This window comes from Taudactylus pleione, unplaced genomic scaffold, assembly GCF_031769625.1.
Source record: "Taudactylus pleione unplaced genomic scaffold, aTauple2 ptg000175l, whole genome shotgun sequence".
In the NCBI taxonomy this organism is placed as follows: Eukaryota; Metazoa; Chordata; class Amphibia; order Anura; family Myobatrachidae; genus Taudactylus; species Taudactylus pleione.
In genome coordinates, this window is record NW_028284577.1 from 390,849 (window position 1) to 415,857 (window position 25,009).

A 25,009-nucleotide genomic window follows, 5' to 3' on the forward strand; every position below is an offset into this window, starting at 1 on the left:
GTATAATTCAATGCTGACTACATTTTATAATGCCATTCTCTGTAGGGAATCAGTATGAAATACTGATGTAGGGGATGCCGGCTGTCAGTACACTGACAGCGTCATCCCGAAGCTAGACAGGGGAATGGTGAGTATTGTTCCCTTGTCCGATTTACTCCCTAACCTTTTTTGTACTAGCCCTACCTACGCCTCACCCTAACCCTCCCCCCTTAGTGCCTAACCCTCCCCCCTTAGTGCCTAACCCTAACCCTCCCCCCTTAGTGCCTAACCCTCCCCCCTTAGTGCCTAACCCTAACCCTCCCCCCTTAGTGCCTAACCCTAACTCTCTCCCCCCCCCCCCTTAGTGCCTAACCCTAACTCTCTCGTCCCCCCGTCCCACCCGGTTGTGCCTAAACCTAACCTCCACCTGTCTGGAGCCTAACCCTAAATCCCCCTGGGGTGCCTAAACCTAACCCCCCCCCCCTCTCCCCACCGCCAATACTTACCTTGTCCCGTCTACTTACAATAGGGATTCCGATGCTGGTGTTTTCTCGGTGATCAGGATTCCGGTATCCTGATCGTAGGGATATTAACTACATCCCCTCTATAATATGAGTATTTTATCCAGGCAAAAACACTTTCTACTCTAATTTGCCCGGGGACTTTTGCTGACGTTATGTTTGCAGGAAGGATGAGGGCACCCACATACAAGAGACCCATTTAAAACATTACAGCATATGAAACTTAATAATAATAATAGGCAGATAAAATTAATAATAAGACGACATAAATGGGTTAAGAATTTATTAAGAGGAGCTGATCACGTTGGGATTTGTGTATTATACTGTAAAACAAAAATTAACCAAACTGATCTTGGGGGAGGTCAAGAAAAATATATAGTTTTTTTTAACCAAATGTGTTCATTTTGTAATATTGTGTTGCCTTTACAGACCAGCCGAATTTACAGACGGTCAGGTTCTGGATTTTCGTCCCCCCAACAGTATATACAGCAATGAAAGGCATGAAAACGTTTAGTAGAGAACATGGTGGTTTCCTAATGCTAGCTAATGAATGCATGAGCTCCCCATGCAAGCTACAGCTCTCTGTGAAGGAGGTGGAAAGTAATACCCTGCCGCAGTGTACCGTCAGGCATATGCCGTTGTGGATTATGTATGATGGTTCTAGAGTTGCCACTTAGAGGACCATAAAGTGTGCTTGCCCCATTGCTCCTAGCAGTTACTGTGCACCTGGCTGGAGTAATCCATTAAACCCCTTTCTCTGAGTCCATCTGGAGACACTACTCACCATGGGGAACTAACAAAGCCATTGCCAGCCAATACTGAACTGAAAAGATTTCTTCCAGATTCAACATCTTCTGATACAGAATGTGATCACGTGAACAAACAACCATGTGACTGTCCAGCACACCTACTAGGATGAGGCTCTGTGCCTAGCCGCCCGTGAAGCAAGCTGAGATGTGGGAAGCGATAGGCCGCAGAGATGTAACTTAAGCCTGCTGAATAGAGGACCTAATCCCTGTTTCAATGTCGGCCAGCCCCCTCCTTTTGAGCTTAAAATAATACAAACAAACTGTCTTAAGGAGTTCAGCTGTTCTCTGTACGTAAGTCAAAGCCTCTCAGCACCCCCTGCACCTGCTCAGTGGAAGATCTGAAAACGGGAACGACCATTTCCTGGTTATGGTGAAAGCTGGATCCCACCCTTGTGTTGGAACGATTGGCTGGTCGGCAATACTGCCCTATCATCAGGAAATATCAGACAGTGCTACTGATTCTGACCCTTCTAGCTGATGTGATAGCGAATAGGAAAACCATCCTCCAAGTCACCACCGCAGACCAATCATTTTCAAATGTACAAGCAATGGGAGCTTAAGAGCTGAAAGAACAAGGTTATGGTTCCATGGCTCCAAAGGAGAAACATATGGTGGCTGCATAGGTATCACCCCTGCAAAAATGTTTTCACTTATGGCTTACCCGCCAATTTCCTCTGAAAATAAACGGATGATAACGATACCTGATCTTTTAGGAGGTGCAGGAGCCCATCCAAACCAGACTATGGTAATAAAAGGAAATAGGAAAGCCTGAAAGAAGATCATGTTAGTGGTCTCAGACCGTTTGATGCAAGTCCTCCTTCTATGGTAGATCTGTAGAGAGACCGGCCTTGTAACCACGAATCATTGTTTTCACCACAGTCTGAAAATAAAGATTCTGGCTTCAGCATCAATGCCGGCAAAGCCAGACACAGAAGGTCCTGTGAAGAAACAGGTGCTGAGAGAGCAGATCTCAGAGGAAGCCTCTATCCTGGGCCTATTCTCATGGCTAGGTTGTATGTGTTGTAATTGAGTATCTACCCACTGGATCACAAGATTGTAGCTGCTTTATGGAGATGTTCTTTCAATAAATCTGGCTTAAAAACCCCCCCAAAAAAACAAACACACTTGTCCAGATAAGGATAAAGATTATTTCTTCTGATCTTGTCCTGGCTGCCACCACAGCAATTACCTTGGTAAATGGGCTGGGTGTAGCAGCTAGAACGAGGGGAAGAGCCCTGAATTGGAAATGAGAATTTCGTATAGAAAACCTGAGGAAAGACTGATGCCCTTCCCCTATGGGAATATGTAGATGAAGAGGGTAGGAGCTCACCTTCTTCCATACGGTTGATGACCAATTTCAATAATTCCATATTTTGAACTTGTTGATCTGAAGATACTTTGTTAAAGGTTTCAAGTTCAGAATAAGTCAGATCTGGTCTTTTTTTTGTACCAGAAAAAGACTTGAGTAAAAACCTTGTTCCCTCTGATCTCCTGGAACTTAGAAAAGGACTCAGACATGTACTAGGGAGGCTAAGGATCGAGAAAGAGCCACTCTTTACCCTGTCCCTCAGAAGCTTTGAGAAATGAATATTCTGGGCAGTGATCGCCTGAGTGAGGAAATGAGCTTGTTCCTTGAGCCGGTGCCTTCATTTTGGGTGTCCCTATCTACTTACCTTTGAGTATCCCAAACATCTGTCTAGGGCAGCTCCAGTCTTCAAGTACCACCAACAAGTCGGTCATGCAGAGGTGAGTCATTATCTTTTGCTGGGTCAGTAATTATTCCACCTGCTGCCACAGACAGAAATCCTCAACACATGAGCAGTCGATAAAACTTGAGGGTCGAGGTTAATAACAACTAGTCTAGGGGAACCGCTACAGACTTCACCTGAGGCTTGCTGCCAAAAAAAAAAAAAAAAAAAATCCTCCTTCCCCTGAAAGGAATAAAATTGGGAACACTTCTTGCTCTTCACCCTCTTCTTCCTAAGTCACCTGAGACCAACTGGATCCAGAATCTGCCAGACAGCTGCAACCTGGTCTTTCACAGTGCCTGGTGATTTGAAAACTGCACCTTCCTCATCAGAGTCCTCTAGTAATCAGTCCCCTTGAGAAGAGGAATCTACCTCAGACACATCTTTCTCTGAGTCTGTTCCCTAGGAAAGGCTGTTATTAATGGTAGACACAGTAGACTTTGATATTAATCTCTCAGAGACAGGCTCTCCATTTCCCATAACTGTACATTACTTTTGCCCAAGCTGGAACCTCAGTAGGCTCAGATGCGCTAGACCTTGTCTTTTCCGTGTTCTCAAAGAGGGATACTCCTTTGGCTGAGGTGCCTTAACCATGAGAGAAGAGATAACACAATAGTTTTAGCAAGTGATTTAAACCAAGTCGGTTCCTCCAGATCTGGCTGGCTCACTTCAACCGGGTGTAAGTCATGGCTTTTTCACATGCAGCACCCATCTGTCCACCAGGTAATTTGGCCTGGCATTTAGTACAGGATAAACCCATCTTATTATTTCGCCAGTCAGACTTGGGACCTGGAACTATTACCCATGTCAGACAGAAATCTATTATTCTGCCCAGAAGCATGGCCTGGGAAGAAAGCATGACAAAGCTGTATGCATGAATGATAGGGACTTATTACACTTTATGTTTTGTTTTTACAAGGGAAAGATGCTCCTCTTCCCAGGGTAGTGAAGAGCCCGGCTGTCTCCACAGACCCGTGTCTCATATACTCACTTGGGATAAACAGTTTCCGCAAACCACTTCTAAAAGGTGAATCCTCTCACTGGCAGAAAATGTACATAATATATAGATGAATAAATCTCCAGCCTGACTAAATGAGTCTCAAGGGCTGTTGAGAAATTATAAGCAAGCAAATTCTGGGATAGATCCATTATTTCCTCAGAACCTGCATACTTATAACTACTGACGCATTAGTCAGGCTGGAGACTTAGGCCCTCATTCAGAGCCGTACGCTCTGAGCAGAGCGCACACTCTGAATGAGGGCCGCCCTCCATGAAAATGGAGTGTCCTCCTGGACGCTCGTATAGCTGTGGGTCACCACCCACAGGCTATACGAGCGTGCAGTTTGATGGCCGCGATGGTCTTCACCATCGCGACCATCGAAACTGCGAGCCGGAGCCTGCGGTTGAGGTTTTCAACCGCAAGCTCTGGAGTGATTTTGGCTCTATCAGAGCCAAAATCACTCCCACTGACATCACTAGTGATGTCAGTGGGCCGGCTTCTGACGGGAGGCGTTCCCGTGGGAACGCCCCCGTCAGGGAGGCACGCCCCCGGCATGCCTACCAAAGGGGGCGTGCTGTCAATCAACATCGACAGCACACCCCCTTTGATCAGACACAACGAGCGAAGGACTTTCCTTCGCTCGTCGCGTCTGGCGCATACGCACGACGGAGCTCCCTCCGTCGTGCGCATGCTCAGTGCACACCATCGACCCACTTGCGAGCGGACAGCCGCTTGCGAGTGGGTCTGAATCAGGCCCTTAGTCATATGGACCGTTTACCAGCCAGGAAGGATTGCCCTCACATTGTTACCGTCCTCTCATCAGCCAGTGACCCCTTATTTAGCCAGGATGGGGTGTCATCTCTCCCCGCATTTCCTACAGGGGAGAGATGGAGCAGTCCACAGAGAATGCAGATAAGCCACTGAGCTCATCCCTTTATTTTGAATCTGTGCCTTCAGTTCTGTAACGGTCGGTGCAGCACATGTCTCCAGCTGTTCTCCCCTAGCAGCCCCATCTGGACTGGGCAGCCTAGGTGACGCAGCTTGCTACAACTCCTGGCGGTGTCGGGCACCTGTCATCTGGAGGGATCTCATTTTCTCCATGGCTTTTGCCTCAACAGCCCTTTGTTGCCGCCATAAGCTCTGCCCACACCTTAACAGTCAGTTTAGTGCTACAGTGGGTTCCTGCCCGCCATGGCGCTCCAGGACAAAGCTTGTTTCCAGGGGGAAATGATATGTAACTAAACCTATCTACTTAGGTCTTCAGGCTCCTAAACTAGCTGAGAAAGAAGAGAGGAAAAACCTATACTAGTTACATGCTACTATTCTATCCACTCACCTAAAAACTAGCGAGTGGTTGGGGGGGGGGGGGGGGGGGGTTTGGGGGGTGAAGAGGCGCATATATACTGAGCATAAACAACCTAAGGGCTAATCTCTTACTACACCCCATAGTGAGCAGTGTCTGGCAACAATATCACAATCCTCTCAATCTACACCACTTTCTGACACAGAAGGGTGCAAAACACAGAAGCAAGCTCTCCCTCCATCCAGGGAATACAGGGTTATTGAAGGGGTCCACATCCCATGCAGTAATTAGGAGTGGCCTATAACACGAGGTGTGACAGCCGTGTGGCCAATCAGCAGCAGCAACGGAGCGATCACAGTCTGATTCGTCACTAATGCTGGGTACACCCTAAACGACTGTATACCCAGCAATGCGACCCATGACCTCAGTGCAGACGGGCCGACATATCGGGTGTTCCGTACACACTGGACGATCTGGTGTCCGACTGCCCAATATGCTGGCCCCTGCCAGACAAAGCTGCATGGAACCGCCAGCCGCATCGCCTGAGTTTACTGCATGTATAAAAGATGCGTCTGACGACCCCACGGGAGCGCGCACTACTCGATCTAGTGCATACACACTGCACAATATGAACAATTTGGCGTTCCGATGCGTCGGAATCGGCAAAATCATTAGCAATATTGTGTAGTGTGTAGGTGCCTTTAGGATGTGCCTGACGGCGATTCTGAGCTAAACAAATAACCGTGCAGGTGGGGACAGGTAGACAGGGGATGGGGTCTGCTCACTCAGCAATGGGTCATAGGCTACGTATAAAAGTTATTAATCATTATGGGGAGATAACAAGTAGGGAAGGGGGATATGTCAGTTATGTTTAATATGTGAATATCCCTTTGCTGGTCTGCACACACAGAACCCCCACCCCTTATACACAGACCTACCTCCTCATTAAATAACTTGCTGGTCTCCTTTTTGATGGGGTCGATCAGCTGGACCTGGCCCGCAGAGAACCCAACCAGCAGGGAAACGCTCTCAGCCGTCGCTGTGAGATGGTTGAAGTCATGACAGGTGGGCTGCGTCCCTTTGTATATCCGCTTGTCTATAGGTTTGCTCAAGTCAGCTGCCTACGGGGAGAGTAGAAGAAAACAAAAAGCATCTGTAAAGCTCACGGTAAGAGGTGAAATGACAGCAAAAGTAACGTTTTACCTTTGACATTTTGTCACTGCAAAGTAAAATTATACAGTACTAGCAAATAAACCCCCCCCTCCCCCCCAGAATCTCTACGGAGATGGTGAATATGAAGTGCAGGGTGTAATCCTGTACCGTGGTGCGATCATCAGGTTATTGGGGCGCTTTTCAGATGCAGGGACTGGTAAACTTTGCAGGATTGCTGGGAAGATGAATGGTGCCCATTACAGACAAATCCAGGACAAAATCCCGCTGCCCTCTGCTGAGACGCTCAGACTGGGGAGGGAGACGCTGCGAGAGCAGGACAGCGGCTAAACAGGAGGAAAATAGATGTCCTAGAGTGGTCCAGTCAGTCCTGACCCTAATCCCATGGAAATGACCAGGACGGAGGAAGAGGTGATAAAGGATGAAAAGTTTATTACTTCATGATTAACAGCCATGGCCAAAAGTTGTGAGAATGACACAAGTATTGGTTTGCACAAAGTTTGCTGCATCAGTGTATTAGCATTTGTGTCAGATGTTACTATGGTATACTGAGGTAACATTACAGCATTTCATCAGTGTCAGATGTTACTATGGTATACTGAGGTAACATTACAGCATTACATAAGTGTCAGATGTTACTATGGTATACTGAGGTAACATTACAGCATTACATAAGTGTCAGATGTTACTATGGTATACTGAGGTAACATTACAGCATTGCATAAGTGTCAGATGTTACTATGGTATACTGAGGTAACATTACAGCATTACATAAGTGTCAGATGTTACTATGGTATACTGAGGTAACAGAGGCTTTTATTGACAATTACATGAAGTTTATGCAAAGAGTCAATATTTGCAGTGTTGACCCTTCTTTTTCAAGACCTCTGCAATTCGCCCTGGCATGCTGTCACTCACCTTCTGGGCCACATACTGACTGATGGCCGCCCATTCTTGCCTAATCAATGCTTGGTCAGAAGTTGTGGGTATTTGTTTGTACACCTGCCTCTTGGAAGATTGACCACAAGTTCACAATGGGATTAAGGCCATGGACCCAAAATTTCGATGTTTTGTTCCCCAGGCCACTTAGTCATCACTTTTGCCTTATGGCAAGGTGCTCCATCATGCTGGAAAAGGCATTCTTCCTCACCAAACTGTTCTTGGATGGTTGGGAGAAGTTGCTCTTGGAGGATGTTTTGGTAACATTCTTTATTCATAGCTGTGTTCTTAGGCAAAATTGTGAGTGAGCCCACTCCCTTGGGTGAGAAGCAACCGCACACATGAATGGTCTCAGGATGCTTTACTGTTGGCATGACACAGGACTGATGGTAGCGCTCACCTTTCCTTCTCCAGACAAGTGTTTTTCCAGATGCCCCAATCTGAAAGGGGATTCATCAGAGAAAATAACTTTACCCCAGTCCTCAGCAGTACAATCCCTGTACCTTTTGCAGAATATCAGTCTGTCCCTGATGTTTTTCCTGGAGCGAAGTGGCTTCGTTGCTGCCCTTGACACCAGGCAACCCTCCAGTCTTTTCCTCACTGTGCGTGAAGATGCACTCACACCTGCCTGCTGCCATTCCTGAGCAAGCTCTACACTGGTGGTGCTCCGATCCTGCAGCTGAATCAACTTTAGGAGACAGTCCTGGCGCTTGCTGGACTTTCCTTGACACCCTGAAGCCTTCTTCACAACTATTAAACCTCTCTCTTTGAAGTTCTTGATGATCCGATAAATGGTTAATTTAGGTGCAATCTTACTAGCAGCAATATCCTTGCCCGTGAAGCCCTTTTTGTGCAAAGCAATGATGACTGCACCAGTTTCCCTGCAGGTAACCATGGTTAACAGAGGAAGAACAATGATTTCAAGCTCAATCCTCCGTTTAAAGCTTCCAGCCTGTTATTCTAACTCAATCAGCATGACAGAGTGATCTCCAGACTTGTCCCCTTCAACACTCTCACCTGTGTTAACAAGAGAAATCACTGACATGATGTCAGCTGGTTCTTTTGTGGCAGGGCTGAAATGAAGTGGAAATGTTTTTGGGATTAAGTTCATTGACATGGCAAAGAGGGACTTTGCAATTAATTGCAATTCATCTGATCACTCAAGACATTCTGGAGTATATGCAAATTGCCATCATAAACACTGAAGCAGCAGACTTTGTGAAAACCAATACTTGTGTCATTCTCAAAACTTTTGGCCATGGCTGTACTATTATCTTTGATTTCACTCTAGTGTCAGACTCTCAATCAGAAAAAAAAAATCCAGGCTGGGAGATGAAATAAAAAAAAAAAAAAAAAAGTGGGCAAACCCGGGGGAACTTGGGGTTAGGCACCACCCCGGGAGTTAGGCACCCCTAAGGTAGGGTTAGAGGGGGCGGGGGAGGGTAATAGTACTTACCTGCCCCAGTCGGGATCTTCATCCTGTCGAGCATCTGCAGTCGGTGTTTGAACCACTGAATAAACAGCCACCGGCATCTCAATACCACTCCCTTATAAGGGTTATTGGAAGAACATCAGTCCACACGTAAACCAAACACCTGCGTTTATTGAGCATAACATCTAGCAGCAAGGTTTCGTGCAATAATTATCTTCATAAAGGACTATATACTGCCTGATGAGTCGCTGCTATGGTCAGTAAACGCTCACGTTTTATTTACCTTTATAATAATTGGCTAAGTTCCTCCCGTACTGACATGTTCTGTAGGCGTGGGACAGCTCAGGCGATGACATCACTAACACTGTGGGAGGGGTCAGAGCTCAGACAATGGTCGGTAACTAATGCAGCCGATACTAACCGTGTTTTTTGGCTCCTCCACTCATTAGCACCAATCTACAGAGACAATGGGGAGATGGGGAACATCCAGGGGGCATTTCTCAGAAGTACTTTGTGACACCGTATGGCCACCTAATTGCCTACATAAAGAGTGACCTGAAAGTGGTCGCCCATTAAATCTCACTAAATGGAATCACAGTGTTCTCCCCAGGGCCTTTTCCACAGGTGCACCCCCTGGCATTTCCCCGAATCATCCAACTGTCCATCCGTTCCAATGTCCATGATTGATCGCGGCGGCAGGTCCCACGCCTCATTAGACCCCTCTCACTACTCATTAGATCCCACCCACTCATTGTCCATCCTCAGTCTGCAGCCACCTGGCTGGAAAACCTTTCTGGGAAGATCACTGAAGTATATATCAACTCTCTCTATTTCTATATAGTATAGATAATAATGGTGGCACTCAATGCAGAAGAGACAAACGGTTGCTTTTGTTAAATGTTTTATAAACACACACACACACACACACACACACCTCCCTAGTACTTTGTAGGACCCCCCCTTCCCTTTTGCCCCAGAGCAGCTGGATTTTCAGGTGCTGCAAACATTCTTTAAAGCCGTGGATCTCAACTCCAGTCCTCAAGTACCACCAACAGGTCATGTTTTCGGGATTTCGCTAATCATGCACAGGTAGGCTGATCTATTTTGCTGGATCAGTAATTATCCCACCTGTTTCCAAAGACAGAAATTCTGAAAACATGATCTGTTGGGAGTACCTGAGTAAGAGTTAACGGCATCACGCAGTTGCTGGAGGACGGGTGAGTCTTGATTTGTTAATGTATGGTATTTAATGCGCACTGTGATTGTCACAATTGTGTGTCCTGACGAAGGGGTGACTGACCCCGAAACGTTGATTGATTCCATTACATGTTTTTTACGCAAGTCTTGGAGTGCCTCCTCATTTGTCTGGATGTAAAGGGGGTATTGTATATCCTAAAGGAAAGGCACCCAAGCATATATACAAAAGGTGTCAGCTGCCTTAGGAGTGCCGGGTGTATACACACACACACACACACACACACACACACACAAATAAAAGCTCCCTCAGTGCAGCACGGAACTATCCGGAGCGTATAAAAGTTACGTTAGTTAGCAGATTTGGAAGCTGTAACAGTACTGCCAAGGTCAGTGAGAACACAGGTGCCTATTACTATGGTAATCACAGGAGGGGAGGGGGCTCTACACAGATGCAGGTGAAGTGGCTGCACAGGAGACTGAGGCCTTAGGGGCTCATTTATCATTAACTCTTTGCAGCATATCCCCCAAAACACCAGTTTTCACGAGAAAACCACAAATATCTAGTGTCCCCCAGATGTATTATGGAGGGATCGCAGCAGATATCATCTACAGTCCCTGCATTTCCAACAGCAGCCGCAACCCTCATAGGGTTCTCAAAAGTGACTGCGAGAGGCTACCACGCTGTAGTCCCAGCACAGGAGTGACGAGACCAATGACGCGGTCACTCCAAGCATAGCGCAGAGCCCGTGTCCCTGCAGGTGCATTTTATTTATTTTTAAAATCTATACATCTACCTATCTTATATATATATGCAAATGTACAAACAATGGCCCAAATGCAAAATTGTACAAAAACATTATAAGGTATAATATGGAGCATGAAAAGTACATAAAGGTAAAACTCCTAAAGGAAGTACAGGAGTAATAACACCTTGAAATAGCGGTTTGAAATGTAAACTCATAAACCAGTATAGATCAATATGGTACCGGTCGTCCTAATACGGCTAAGTTGTACCAGGTTGTCAACTGAAAACTCTGCAGGAGCTATTTAATACATTTGGCCGGTATGGTTGTACACTGCAATGCGATCATAGGTGCCAATATCACATCCAGATCCCATTGATTATGTGATCAATGATAAATGGACCCTATAAAGTGCATCCGGCACAGCGCCTGCACCACAATTATAGATATGACAGTCTGGTGGATAAAATTAGATAAATATCTACACAAACTCAGTGTCACTATTATTAGTAGGCACACCTCTAGTCCTGGGTATAGTCCTCACTTTGCCCCTAGTACAGCCTGAATCCTCAGTGTCACGTTATTATTAGGCACACCTCTAGTCCTGGGTATAGTCCTCACTTTGCCCCTAGTACAGCCTGAATCCTCAGTGTCACTATTATTAGTATGCACACCTCTAGTCCTGGGTATAGTCCTCACTTTGCCCCTAGTACAGCCTGAATCCTCAGTGTCACTATTATTAGTATGCACACCTCTAGTCCTGGGTATAGTCCTCACTTTGCCCCTAGTACAGCCTGAATCCTCAGTGTCACTATTATTAGTATGCACACCTCTAGTCCTGGGTATAGTCCTCACTTTGCCCCTAGTACAGCCGGAATCCTCAGTGTCACGTTATTAGGCACACCTCTAGTCCTGGGTATAGTCCTCACTTTGCCCCTAGTACAGCCTGAATCCTCAGTGTCACTATTATTAGTATGCACACCTCTAGTCCTGGGTATAGTCCTCACTTTGCCCCTAGTACAGCCTGAATCCTCAGTGTCACTATTATTAGTATGCACACGTCTAGTCCTGGGTATAGTCCTCACTTTGCCCCTAGTACAGCCTGAATCCTCAGTGTCACTATTATTAGTATGCACACCTCTAGTCCTGGGTATAGTCCTCACTTTGCCCCTAGTACAGCCTGAATCCTCAGTGTCACTATTATTAGTATGCACACCTCTAGTCCTGGGTATAATCCTCACTTTGCCCCTAGTACAGCCTGAATCCTCAGTGTCACGTTATTATTAGGCACACCTCTAGTCCTGGGTATAGTCCTCACTTTGCCCCTAGTACAGCCGGAATCCTCAGTGTCACGATTATTAGGCACACCTCTAGTCCTCACTTTGCCCCTAGTACAGCCGGAATCCTCAGTGTCACTATTATTATTAGGCACACCTCTAGTCCTGGGTATAGTCCTCACTTTGCCCCTAGTACAGCCTGAATCCTCAGTGTCACTATTATTAGGCACACCTCTAGTCCTGGGTATAGTCCTCACTTTGCCCCTAGTACAGCCTGAATCCTCAGTGTCACTATTATTAGGCACACCTCTAGTCCTGGGTATAGTCCTCACTTTGCCCCTAGTACAGCCTGAATCCTCAGTGTCAATATTATTAGTATGCACACCTCTAGTCCTGGGTATAATCCTCACTTTGCCCCTAGTACAGCCTGAATCCTCAGTGTCACGTTATTATTAGGCACACCTCTAGTCCTGGGTATAGTCCTCACTTTGCCCCTAGTACAGCCGGAATCCTCAGTGTCACGATTATTAGGCACACCTCTAGTCCTCACTTTGCCCCTAGTACAGCCGGAATCCTCAGTGTCACTATTATTATTAGGCACACCTCTAGTCCTGGGTATAGTCCTCACTTTGCCCCTAGTACAGCCTGAATCCTCAGTGTCACTATTATTAGGCACACCTCTAGCCCGGGGTATAGTCCTCACTTTGCCCCTAGTACAGCCTGAATCCTCAGTGTCACTATTATTATTAGGCATCAGGATGTTACCGACATCTCCCTGATAGCTGGAACCTGTCTGGTCATTCTCCTCTGATCTCTTATTAAAAAGGCGTTTTGGGGGATGGTGCACGAAACAAAATACAGTGAGAGTCAGTTCTTTCGAGGGAACTAAATTGTTTTGGGGCTTCTGTAGTAATAGGCGGCTGATGGCTGATATTCCGTTGTTTTGCCGATGTGTGCGAGTACTGCGGTCGCCCATCACATATCGCGCATGTCGTGCCCAAATGCACCAAGCTAATCCCATTCAAAATACTAGGTGCGACGTGTTTGGCAAGCCAAAAGCCCGACATTAGGTGGATTTCGGTTTGCCACCTCAGGAGGGTGCGAGCAAAATTAATGGGTGCCTGCAGCAATCGCGCCCAGCAGCACAATGGAGGCTGCAGCCTGAATTGTCTGTAACCTCTTCAGACTGTGGTGTGTGACAATCTCATGAGACCAGCCGTTTGAGATACTTACACCACACTGTCTGCACCATGGTGAAAATCACTTCTATTACATTTCTTCCGCACTACAGTGTTTTGTCTGAACAACTGAACCTCCTGACCATCTATGCATTGAGCTACCGCCGTATGCTTGGCTGTTTAGATATATTAACTAACAAGCTGGTGTACCCAATAAAGGGCAGAATTCAATTCAGTGTTATGATGCATAGCTGAGGGTGGGAGCTTCTGCAGCTATTCAATACAACGCGCTGGGTGCCTGGTTGGGAATTGGTTAAGTCAGAGAACGCTGGTTCTCACGACTTAACCTGGGTGTTAAGGCATGGTAACCGGCATTCTCTCACTAAAGTGGCAGGCGCTAAGCAGACAAACAGCTGCACGCCCGGGACTTGTCGGGTTTCTCCTCGCATCCCCAGGGGGGTGCGAGAAGAAATCCATTAACTGCCCAAACAGCGCGGTGTATTGAATAGCTGTGAGATCCCTCCCCCACGCGGCTATTCATCATCACACTGAATTCGGCCCAACCTATCCACAAACTAAAACAGTTCCTGACGCCACCACTGGACCCATTAGCTGCTGTGTAACATGGTGGCTGAAAGATTGGGGGAAGGGGCTCAGGAGCATGATCCACAATGGTTAGGATGCATTTCTAAGGATGTTGTATCTGTCACGCTCCAATTACATCACATGTATCTAGTCATCAGGTCACCACGCTCTACTATGATGTCATGAACACAGCAATAAGACTGACAAGAGGGCTCTGCTGCAAGTAAAGGATAAAGACTAATCTATAGAATAGAGGCCCTGACTCAGCTCTGGGAACAAAGTAAGGAAGAGTCAATGTGCATTTTGGTAACACCGTGCTGCACTGCAGGGGTGGGGGGGGGGGCAGATGTAACATGTGCACAGAGTTGGATTTGGGAGGGGGGTGTCCAAAAAGACATCTAAATTGAAGTGTGAAGTGTAACAATAAAGCTGTGCAGCATCTGTGGGTTACATGTAAAAGCAGCCAGTATTTACTGCCACATGCAAAAAAAAAAATACAAAAAAAAAAAAAAGTAGGTATGTATATGTGCCCCCTGCATTGCAACATGGTTTGTCCAGGTACAGAGTTACTTACTATCTTAAGCTGGGTATACACTGACATATTGGCCGATCAATTGATCAGCCAATAGATCTGCTGCCCGTCGGCCAGTGTGTAGCCACGATATGTCTGGACGATGACGTTCAGTGTCATAACGCACTGGCTGCGCTGCAAAGCGGAGGATATCTGCAGACCGCCTGTACACACAGAGCGGCACCACCGTTTTGGGAGGGGGAACACTCCCCCGACCCACCCCCGGCCAGACACAGATGATGGCCGGCCAGTGTGTATGAACGACCATCATCTGCAGATATATCTGTATAGTGTGTACCCAGCATTACTCTGTTCCCAAAGCTGAATCAGGCCCGGTGAGGGGACTAATTGTAAGGTGATGGCGTAAAGTCCTGCATCACGTCACAGGAACACGCTTATTGTGCGTGATGACTTGCTTGGCTTCTTGGCACGTGATAACATCGCATTTATATTCAGATTGTTTGCATGGACTATAAATAGTATAAAAAAAAAAAAAACAGAACCCAAAAAACTGGCAAATTGAAAGAAAATATATTGGGGGCGATTAAATTTAGTGGGAATTGAATAGCGCCAGGAGAGAAGTGTCCCGGAGCTAATCAATTCAGCGCACTGTTTAGTCCGACTAATTATTTCTTCTCTGGAGGGTGCGAGGGGAAATTCGAGTAAAGTGCCAGCCGCGAGGCTGTTTTCTGGCTAACAGCCTCCTGGTCGGCACTTTAGTTGGAGAATGTTGGTTCACGCGACTAAACACCGAGGTTAAGTCGCAGGAGCTGACATTCCCCAACTTGCGGTGTATTGAATAGCCCCGGGAGCTCCCTCCCACCCCATTGTATCAATAAAAAAGCAAAATCATGGAATATTTATGCAAACCGCAGAATAGGGTCCATAAAGCTGTAATTTGCGCCAATTACCCATTCTGCCGACGTCAGGGATTCGGGGGAAATTCAATGTTGGAAATCCTTGATTCAATGATCTGTCCAAAGAATGATCGGGACCAGCAAGAAGGGGATCTTTAACATGCTGTATTTCCCCTATCCACTACCGGAACTCCGCCGATTGGCGTTTGTGATAGATGGATCGGTAGAACGGGTAAATCGGGGCCCCCATAGGATTTATCCAAATGAAATAACATTTACAGATACATACTGTCGTTATTAATGTTCATTTGGCCAGACTTTAGCCCTGATAATGGCAGCACAGCGTCCAAACCACTGTCCGGCACTCCGATGGCGACATTGCGAATTCATGACGCTGTGAGAGCTCCACCAACTATCTTTATTCTAAACATTTTGCTTTTTATATGGAACTCACAAGGATAATGGTTTTATCTATGAAATAACAAAATTAAACTCAGAATGATTGATCCCTGTGTGCAGCGCTTAGAACTCCGCTTTCTGTTGGTTTAATTTCATGCCACAAATTCTCAATTGAATGGAGGTCTGTCGGCTGCATTATCCATCAAATTGGCTTTATATGAGGATTCTCAAATCATTTCTGCACAATGACACGGTGCGTTGTCTCAACCTTTAGGTAACATCTTTTTGGCTGAAGGAAGAGTCACAATATTTTTGGTAACTCATTATTCCATCAACACCACAAAGATGGCTAACACCAGCTGCCGATACGCCGCCTTAATCTGCACAGGATGTTTCGCAGTCGGGATGAGGCACTCCGGGTGATATTCGTCATGTGAAAAACGGATGGGGTTCTGCTCAGTTCCCAAATGAACAAAAATGACTCATCAGAGAATAGAACATCCACATTGTGACAGGATACTGTAGAGTGACAATTCATTTGCTCTGCAATATTCCTGCGAGACCCTGCCTTGTTCTGCTAGGAAGACTATTTCAGGGCAATTTTCCTTGTCATGTTGGAAAAATGATTTCTTTGTTGAGACGCACATGAAAAAGTTACGTCCACATGTCAAAAGATAACTCTGAAGTAGTGTTCATTCTAGGTCCGGTGAGGGGCAAAGTGTCGGGCAGTAGAAAGGGCACTTTAGCACACCCCCTAAAAGGGTGTGTGGTCACTCTTGGAGGCGTGCCCAGCACTTACGGACATGCCAGACTGCTCCCGAGCTCTCTGAGTAGATGCCATGCGCATTTGCATGGCCTAATCACCGGCCGTGAGCACTGCACAGCAATTTTTAACCACCTGTGGAACACTGTGGCCCGCGCATGGGGACGGGGAGAGACGTCATGATGTCTCTAGCGTTCCCGCTAGGCTGTTTTAGCGGGGCACGGCGCCCAGCCCTCCTTCTGGAGGGCAAAAAGCACCCTGCCCTCCAGGAGGAGGGCAAAAAGCGCCCTGACCTCACAGCCTGCGGGAGCCGTTCTCAGCCGCGGGACGCAGTGTCCCGCGGGTGGAGAAACATGCGGTGACCCGGTCACCGCCGGAGAATAGACGCCGGGCGCATGCGCCCGGCATCTATTCTCCCTGTCTGCAGGGCTTGGGGGCTGCCCGGCGTGTCCGTAAGTGCCGGGCACGCCCCCAAGAGTGACGAAAAGGGGACGCATCTTATAGACACGCCCCCTTTTCCGATGACCACGCCCCCTTCTCAGTCGCCCGCGCCTTCAGCGGCCGCACGGGCATGCCCTCTCTAGCTCCGGCGCCCTGCCTCCCGCCGGAGCTAGAGGGAACACTAATGAAGAGCGGCCCGGGACTCGGAGCGGACAGCGGCTGTGGCGTCAGGAGCGGGGATTCAGGTAAGTTGTGCGTTGTGGGTTTTTTTGTGTGTAAGGGGCACTGCATAGGGGGGCCTCTACTAGGGATCACTGTATGGGGGGCCGCTACTGGGGGGAGCACTACCAGGGGCACTGCATAGGGGGATCACTACATAGGGGGAGAGGGGGACCGCTACCAAGACCACTGCATAGGGGGAGAGGGGGACCACCGCTACTGGGGGCACTGCATTTCGGGTGGGTTATCAGCTGTACCCAGTTTGGGTTGGTTGCCTGGTGCGTAGGTGCTCAGTAATGCTGCCCTGGGGGAGGGAGGGGGGGGGGGGGGGGTCTGGCTCCTAAACTTTCATCCTGGCTACTAGACTCTAGAAACATTTGTCAGGCCCTGTTTGTTGGTATTAAAAAAGTGACACTTTTAAAAATGCAATTAAAACCTTAACAAAATGGTATACAACACCTAATAGTCGTGCGATAATATAAGAAAAAAAATTGCGTTCAAACACGAAAAAACATGCTCCCGCAAAGCGATACAGGACTTTTTGCCACCATAGATAAAGTCATGTAAAGACAAATCATTTTGCAAATAGAACTAAGATGATCCCAAACAGATATATTGTAGTGTCTGTTCCAAAATGTTAAGTAGTCCCTACAGTAAATGGGTGGGGAGACCATTGCGCTCAGTTGCATATTATACTGAAACCCAGTGTATTACATACATCCCATAAAAATAACTGGAAAATCACATCTATAGGTTTCAGATTTTTTTTACAGCCGAGCAGCACTAAGAACAAGGCTGGGACGGCAGACAGATTCTGAATTAATTTCATGTAAATGACTTCTCAGTAAGCTGCTTCTGATGCTCCTAGGTCCCTAAACCTCCGCACGGTTAATGCCTTCTGCAAATCTACAGAACAGGGAAGAGATGAAAATGCACTGGTTGCTGGAGCGTAATCGGATTGCGAGTGGCTGGGGCGCCAACTGTCAGCACCGCTACTCCGGAAATCAGCAGAATCACCAGAAGAGAAACAGAGCCAGCGGCATGTAGGACACAGGGTCTATTTAGCCGACCGGGCATCTCATGGATATACGCTAGGCGGGGAAAGCCCTTAAACTGAAGTTACCTCAATCTATAGTACTGATTAAATAAAAAAATGCTTTGCTCTGACTTTAATCTCTTTAATATATTGGGCATTAAATTTTTACATAAATCACAGGCTGGTAGTCCAGTTCAAGTGACTTAACCCATTAATACCTAGGGTTGGCAAATACGGTTTGCATTATGCAAAGTGGTCAGACTCTACACCCTGTGTAATCAAACACCTCCCTGTGTGACCAAGGCCTAACCTCGTACAGAGACATACAAGATGTGTCCTCACTCGTCTCTGCTGTGGTCACACCAAACACAGCCCCTCTCGGTGCACCTGGTCCCGTGAAGCTCTGTTAGCCAAATATTCATCTAAGTCACAAAATGATACAACTATGACGCACCAGGAAACTGTGCCGATTAATTTGATATGTGACACTTGTACATCTTACACGGGACCCGACGGCTCACTTAAACCAGCATAATCGCACTGCATGGCGTACTGAGGCTAGAGGACACATCTGTATTACTACAGGAACAAATGTGATCACCAAGCAGTTAACTAATCTAATCCCCATTTGAAAAAGTCTTACCAGTCTATACTTATAGGGATTGCAGGTTCTCTTTGGTACCCATCATTATGAAGTTACTAAGAAACTAAAAGAGTAATGAAAGAATTCTCGATGGAGGAGCCATCAAAGTGAACTAAAAAGTTATTTATCAAATCATTACGAATTTGCTTAATGTGGAGCACGAAAACAGGAATCTATAAATCCCTTTCTCAGACTCCATAGGGGACACTGGAGGCTTCATGACAGTGGGGTATAGACGTGTGCTAAGTGGGAGCAGGCACTTTAAAATTTAGAAGTGTGACTAGCTCCTCCCCTCTACAAGGCCAGTCTTAGGAAACTGTGCCCGAGGAGAGCTGGGAAAACATAAGGAAGAGAAGGTGAAACTAGTACACAACACAACGTGTAGAAAGTCTGAGAAGGCCAGCAAACCACCAAAAATAGTCATAACATAATGACAATAACCATGGCAGGAAGGAAACAGCGCAGGGTGGTCGTCCAGTGTCCCCTATGGAATCGGAGAAAGGGATTTATCGGTAAGTACCAAAATCCTGTTTTCTTCTTCATCCACTAGGGGGCACTGGAGGCTTCACGACGGTGGGGATGTCCCAGAGCTCCCATCACGGGCACTGAGAACCCTGCAAAACAGCACGGCCAAACTGCGCCGCAGAGGCCGCAAAAGGTGTCAAATCTGTAAAACTGGACAAAGGTATGCTGGCCAAACCAAGTGGCTGCCCAGCAAAGAAACTCCATGGAAACCCCGTGAACAGCTGACCATGAGGAACCCACTGAGCGAGTGGAATGCGCTGTAATGTAAAATGAAGGTTCCTTGCAGGAGGCTACATAGGCCTGTCTGATGGTCAGACGGATCCATCGTGCAAGAGTCTGTTTGTAAGCTGGCCAACCAGGACGAGCAGCATCATACAAGACAAACAGTCGGTTTTCCGTAGAGCTGCAGTCCTATCCACGTAGATCCGTAGAGCTCTAACGACGTCCAAGGATCTTGAGGTTGAAGAACCGGCACCACAATAGATTGTATTATGTAGAATGCAGAAACCACCTTGGGAAGACATCCCATCTTCGTACGGAGTTCCGCCCTACTCGCATGAAAGACGATGTATGGAGGACGACGACAGAATAAAGCCCCAAGTTCCGACACCCTCCTGGCTGAGGCCAGAGCGAGGAGAAGTACCACCTTCCATGAGCGGTATTTAAACTCCAGATTCTAATGGTTCAAACAGAGAAGATAAGAAAGAAAAAGGACTATATCTAGGTCCCATGGGGCCATAGGAGGTACAAAGGGTGGTTGTAAACGGATAAACCCCTGTAGAAAAAAAAGTCTGAACATCCGTGAGTAAAGCCAGCTTCTTCTGGAAGAAGACGGAGAGTGCTGAAACCTGAACCTTTAGGAAACCCAGTAGTCCGGCTGAGAAACCCACCTGGAGGAAAAGCAGGAGTCTGGCTATTTTGAAATTTGTAGGAGGCGACCCCCACCATGTCACATAAGCCTTCCAAATACGGTGGTAGTGTTTTGTAGTAACCTCTTTCCGGGCTCAGAGCATAGTAGGGATTACAGTTGATGGGATCCCTTTTCGTCGTAGTATTGCCCTCTCAACAGCCACGTCGTCAAACGTAGTCGACCTTGCTGCAAGAAATCCTCTCTCAGAGGTAGAGGCCACGTATCATCTATCAGCAGAAGGCGGAGGTTGGAATACCAAGCTCTGAAAGGCCAATCCGGAGCCACTAATAGAACCTTGGATTTCTCACTCTTAATGCTTTGTAGAATCAGAGGGAGAAGAGAAAATGGTGGGAACAGGTAGACAAAATCGGAACAGTCATGGTGTTGAAAGTGTGTCCACTGCCATAGCCTCTGGATCTCTCGTCCAAGAGCAATACAGAGGCAGTTGATGATTTTGTCTGGACGCCATGAGGTCGACCTGTGGAAGGCCCCACCTTTGTACAAGTTGTTGAAATACCTGGGGATGGAGCGCCCACTCCCCTCAGTGCAAATCCTGCTGGCTGAGGTAGTCTGCCTCCCAATTGTCTACTCTAGTCTATGTACACCACCACTGTGGCGTTGTCCGACTAGACTCAGACGGCTTGATCCCGCAACAGGTGATGTGCTAGCTGATGAGTGTAGAACACTGCCTGTAATTCTAAAATGCTTATAGGTAGCCTCACTTCCTGTGGGGACCAACGTCCCTGGAAGTGGTTTTCCCATCCTCTCAGACTCGCGTCTGTGGTGAGGAGAGTCCAATCCCACACTCAAAAAGGTGAGAAGAGCTCAGCCACCAGAGAAGAGAGATCAGAGTTCTGGGAGTTAACTTCACGTGCTGGTGAAGGAAAAGATGGGATCCTGACCATTGGGAGGAGGTCCAGCTGAAAAGTTCTGGAGTGGAACCGGCCATAAGGAATGGCGTCACCATCTTCCCAAGGAGTTGAATGCAGAGATTCACAGATACTTGTCGATGTTGAAGAACCCTCTTCACCAACTCTTGAATGGAGGCTGTCTTTTCCAGAGGAAGGAAGACCCGCTGACATACTGTGTCCAGGATCATTCCCAGAAACTGAAGTCTCTGTGTCGGTTGCAGATGAGACTTGGGAAAGTTCAGGATCCAACCGTGTTGTATTAGTAGCCTGTGAGTCACTACGATGTCTAGTAGTAACTGTTCCCTGGAAAGAACCTTCAGGAGATCATCCAGGTACAGGACAATTGTGATCCCTTGTGTTCGAATGAGACCCATCATCACTGCCATGACCTTTGTGAATACCCTGGGGTCTGATGGCAAGCCGAAGTGCAAGGTCTGGAACTGGAAATGTGAGTTATGAATGGCGAATCGTAGAAATGCCTGGTGAGGCGGCCAGATAGGGATGTGTAGTTAATCTTCCTTGAGGTCTAGAGATACCATGAATTTGCATTCCTCTAGCCCCGCAATAACAGACTGAAGGGACTCCATTTTGAACTTGAATACTGGGTTTGGTGGTGGACTTAATGTCCTGTGGAGCAGAGGGTGCTGCAGTTCTACCACGACCTCTGGAACCACAAGAAATTGTATGTCCTCCTCTGGAGCGGCTCCTGAATCGTCCCGGGGCACGAAAGGACCTAAACGAAGGTCCAGAAAAGGGTTTTCTAGGAGGCGGAGCAGCAGACAGAAGATAAGTAGATTTACCCCCAGTAGCCTGGGAAATCCATTTATCCAGTTCTGGTACAAATAGGACACTTCCTGTGAAAGTTAGAGCTTCCACAGCTCTTTTTGATTCCTGCCTGCCACTGTCGCAGCCAAAGTGCTCTGCGCACCGATACCACCAGGGCTGAAGTTCTAGAGGCGAGATTACAAACATCCTTGGAAACCTCTACAAGGTAGGCCGCAGCTTCCCCTATATGTTCTGCTAGAGGAATAAGATCCTCTACAGAGAGCTGCGCCCGCATCCCATCAGCTAACTGTTTAGCCCAAGCTTCGATTGCCTTATTGGTCCAGCAGCTCACTATTGCAGGACGAAGAGGCACACCTGCTGTTGTATATATGGACTTTAGAGAGTGTTCTCCAACCTCCTATACTATGTTTCCATTAATGATGTTGCCCCAGGAACCGGTAGAATAGTCTTTTTAGACAGACGAGAGACTGAAGGATCTACCATAGGAGGAGACTCATCATTTTCTGCTATCTGCAGGAAAAACGTAGGAGGAGAAAAACAGACGGGACACCTGGAATTTTTCATCTGGGTGTTCCCAAGCCGTAGCCAAGAAAGAATACAGTTCTTCTGAAACTGGAAAAGAGGAAACCTGTCTTTGTTTCTTTAAAACAATAAAGATGTACTGCGCTTAGTCTCTCATGCTGGGATAAATGTGCAATCCAAAGACCAAAAAAAGAACTGAATAAAAGTAAATTTTAATATATAACCTATTTTTATTTTTTTAAAATATAGATTTTTTTTTTATTATTATTAATTTAAAAACATGAAGAAAAAGAAAAAAAAAGTTGATCAGACTCAAAAAGAAAAATAAACAATTATTATATGTATATTAGAATGTATCAAAAGAATATCAGCTTGGGGAAAACAAATTGTTACTGTTTAAGTAACAGATTCCTGATTGTGGTGTAACGTAGCCACATAACTGATACTTATAAGTCAAAGGTCTAAAAGGTGATTTCCTGGGGATACTCCCTCATATCAATATGAAGTAGGCAGTTAGGATGTCAGTACTCCTTCTGGATGTGGAGAAATTGGAGGGGGCATAAAAGAACAAATAGCCCGTCTAGATGAATGTCAGGATGATGAAACAACAAATCCGGCTTATCTAATATGTGACAGTTCAGCCGTTCTGCGCTCTGTTTTAAACATCGGCGCTCTGCTATCTACAGATCGCTCTGTTACCACGCTAATCGGGGAGCCAGGAGCATACTTACAAACTGCCAGGGCTGCTGGTGGCAGTCAGGCTAAAGGGGGACCACGATGCGCGCTGCACGCAGCACAATCCCAAGAGACAGTGGTCTCATTAGCCAGATACCCATGCGCGAACTGCAAGCAGTGGCGATCGGGTCTCCCCGGCAGCTCCAATGGTGCAGACAAGCAGGGGCAGCCGCTGCATGCCATCTCCGCAAGTGCAATGTTCTTCTTTCTATAAAACTTTACTATGCCCTAAGGAGAAGTCTGGAAACTTGACCAGCTCCCTCGGGCACAAGACTGGCTTGTAGGGGGGTATAGAGGGGGAGGAGATAGTCACACTTCTAAAATTTTAAAAGTGCCAGCTCCCACTTAGCACACATCTATACCCCACTGTCATGAAGCCTCCAGTGTCCCCTAGTGGATAAAGGAGAAACAGCTCTAAGTTTTGGGGAAGGGGTGCCCAAAAACAATTGAACATCGCCCTCCGGTCGCCCATAAAACTTTAGATGGGAGATAGGGTGCGATAAATCAATTGAATCGCCCCCTGTAACTTCAACTGAGGGTGCTGGCCTTTTTTAAAACATTTGATTGGAGCTAACATCTACTTGTATCCTGTGATTATCAGAGAAGAGCAAGAGCTTAGGTGTACTCCGGCTGTCCAAACTTGCTCACTACCAAAGCAGGAACTGACCCATAGTAAGCGGCCAGTGGGATTATCAGGCATCGAGGAGGTACTGCAGCTCTCCTGATCACAGACACATACCCAGAAGTAAGATGGTCTAGGTAGGGAGTAGGAACCTTTAGGTGTCAATAACTAAACTTTATGGAACAGTGACAGGCAGTAACCCGGACGCTGGATTCAAGTGGAATAGACGTAGAGTAAGCCCATCACGTCACATTCTCCCCAGACAAAAGAAATCAAGTGCAGACAGACTGCAATCTGCTGTTTATGGCAACATCCAACCCACTTATCACACTCCAGCTGTATTTTTGCTACTTACTATGTAGGGTAGATGTGATGAGGGAAAAATAAGGGAACCTATGACTGCACTTTAACAATTACAGGCAGCTGTGTAGGACAGCAGCTTGCTGGGACTTGTAGTTCAACACAGGTTTCCTACTTCCAATATTCCCCAGTTTTACAATGAACTGCATCTTATAAAGCACTGTATACAGAAAGACACTGAACTGTGCAGCTATAGCATTATCCAGGCCAGGCCTTGTACTGCCACTATTACAGCCAGACCCTGCAGCGTCTGAATGTCTCTTACTACCAAATTGTCACATTTTTTTCAATGGGATATTTTAAGCAGCTTATTAGTTGGGATGTACAATTGTCTGAGTGTTTTCAGCTAGTAACAAGCTGGATCCAGCATGCTTCCCCTGAGCTGCAGTAATGTACAGTGCCCACATGGCTTACCCAGCACCGTTATAGCGATCAGCACGGCCATGACACAGCAAGCCTCTGGATAACCCTAGGAGCACTTCAATAGATAACATACTCCTGCAATGCATGCTGGGTGCAGGGGACAGGCAGAGCGTGCTTTATGGTAAGAAGCCACAGTACACAATCACTTCATGTGCAAAACAGACAAAGCCAAAATGTAGTAAAATGGCAATAACAGAATGCAGCAATAGATGGTGAGCAAGCACGTGCCTTTATCTAATGCCTTATGTCAGAGCTGATGTGTCCCATGATTACAATGACCTAGTAGTGCACAGGAAGTCAGGTTATATTACCAGTCAGCCCCCTTTTTTTTTTTTTAAATGCAAATATTGAAGACACCACATGCGGCCAGTTTATCCCTGTGCCCTACCTACACCTGCCACCGTA

General features: G+C 46.8%; 1 protein-coding gene across 1 annotated transcript in view; it reads right to left on the reverse strand.

Annotated features, from left to right (window-relative positions):
- WDR20 (WD repeat domain 20) overlaps window positions 1–25,009 on the reverse strand; it is a 41,694-nt gene that overhangs the window by 11,429 nt on the left and 5,256 nt on the right. Inside the window, exon 2 of the mRNA XM_088475655.1 lies at window positions 6,299–6,481. Coding sequence (XP_088331781.1) covers window positions 6,299–6,481 — 183 coding nt within the window. The remainder of the gene's footprint in view (window positions 1–6,298; window positions 6,482–25,009) is intronic.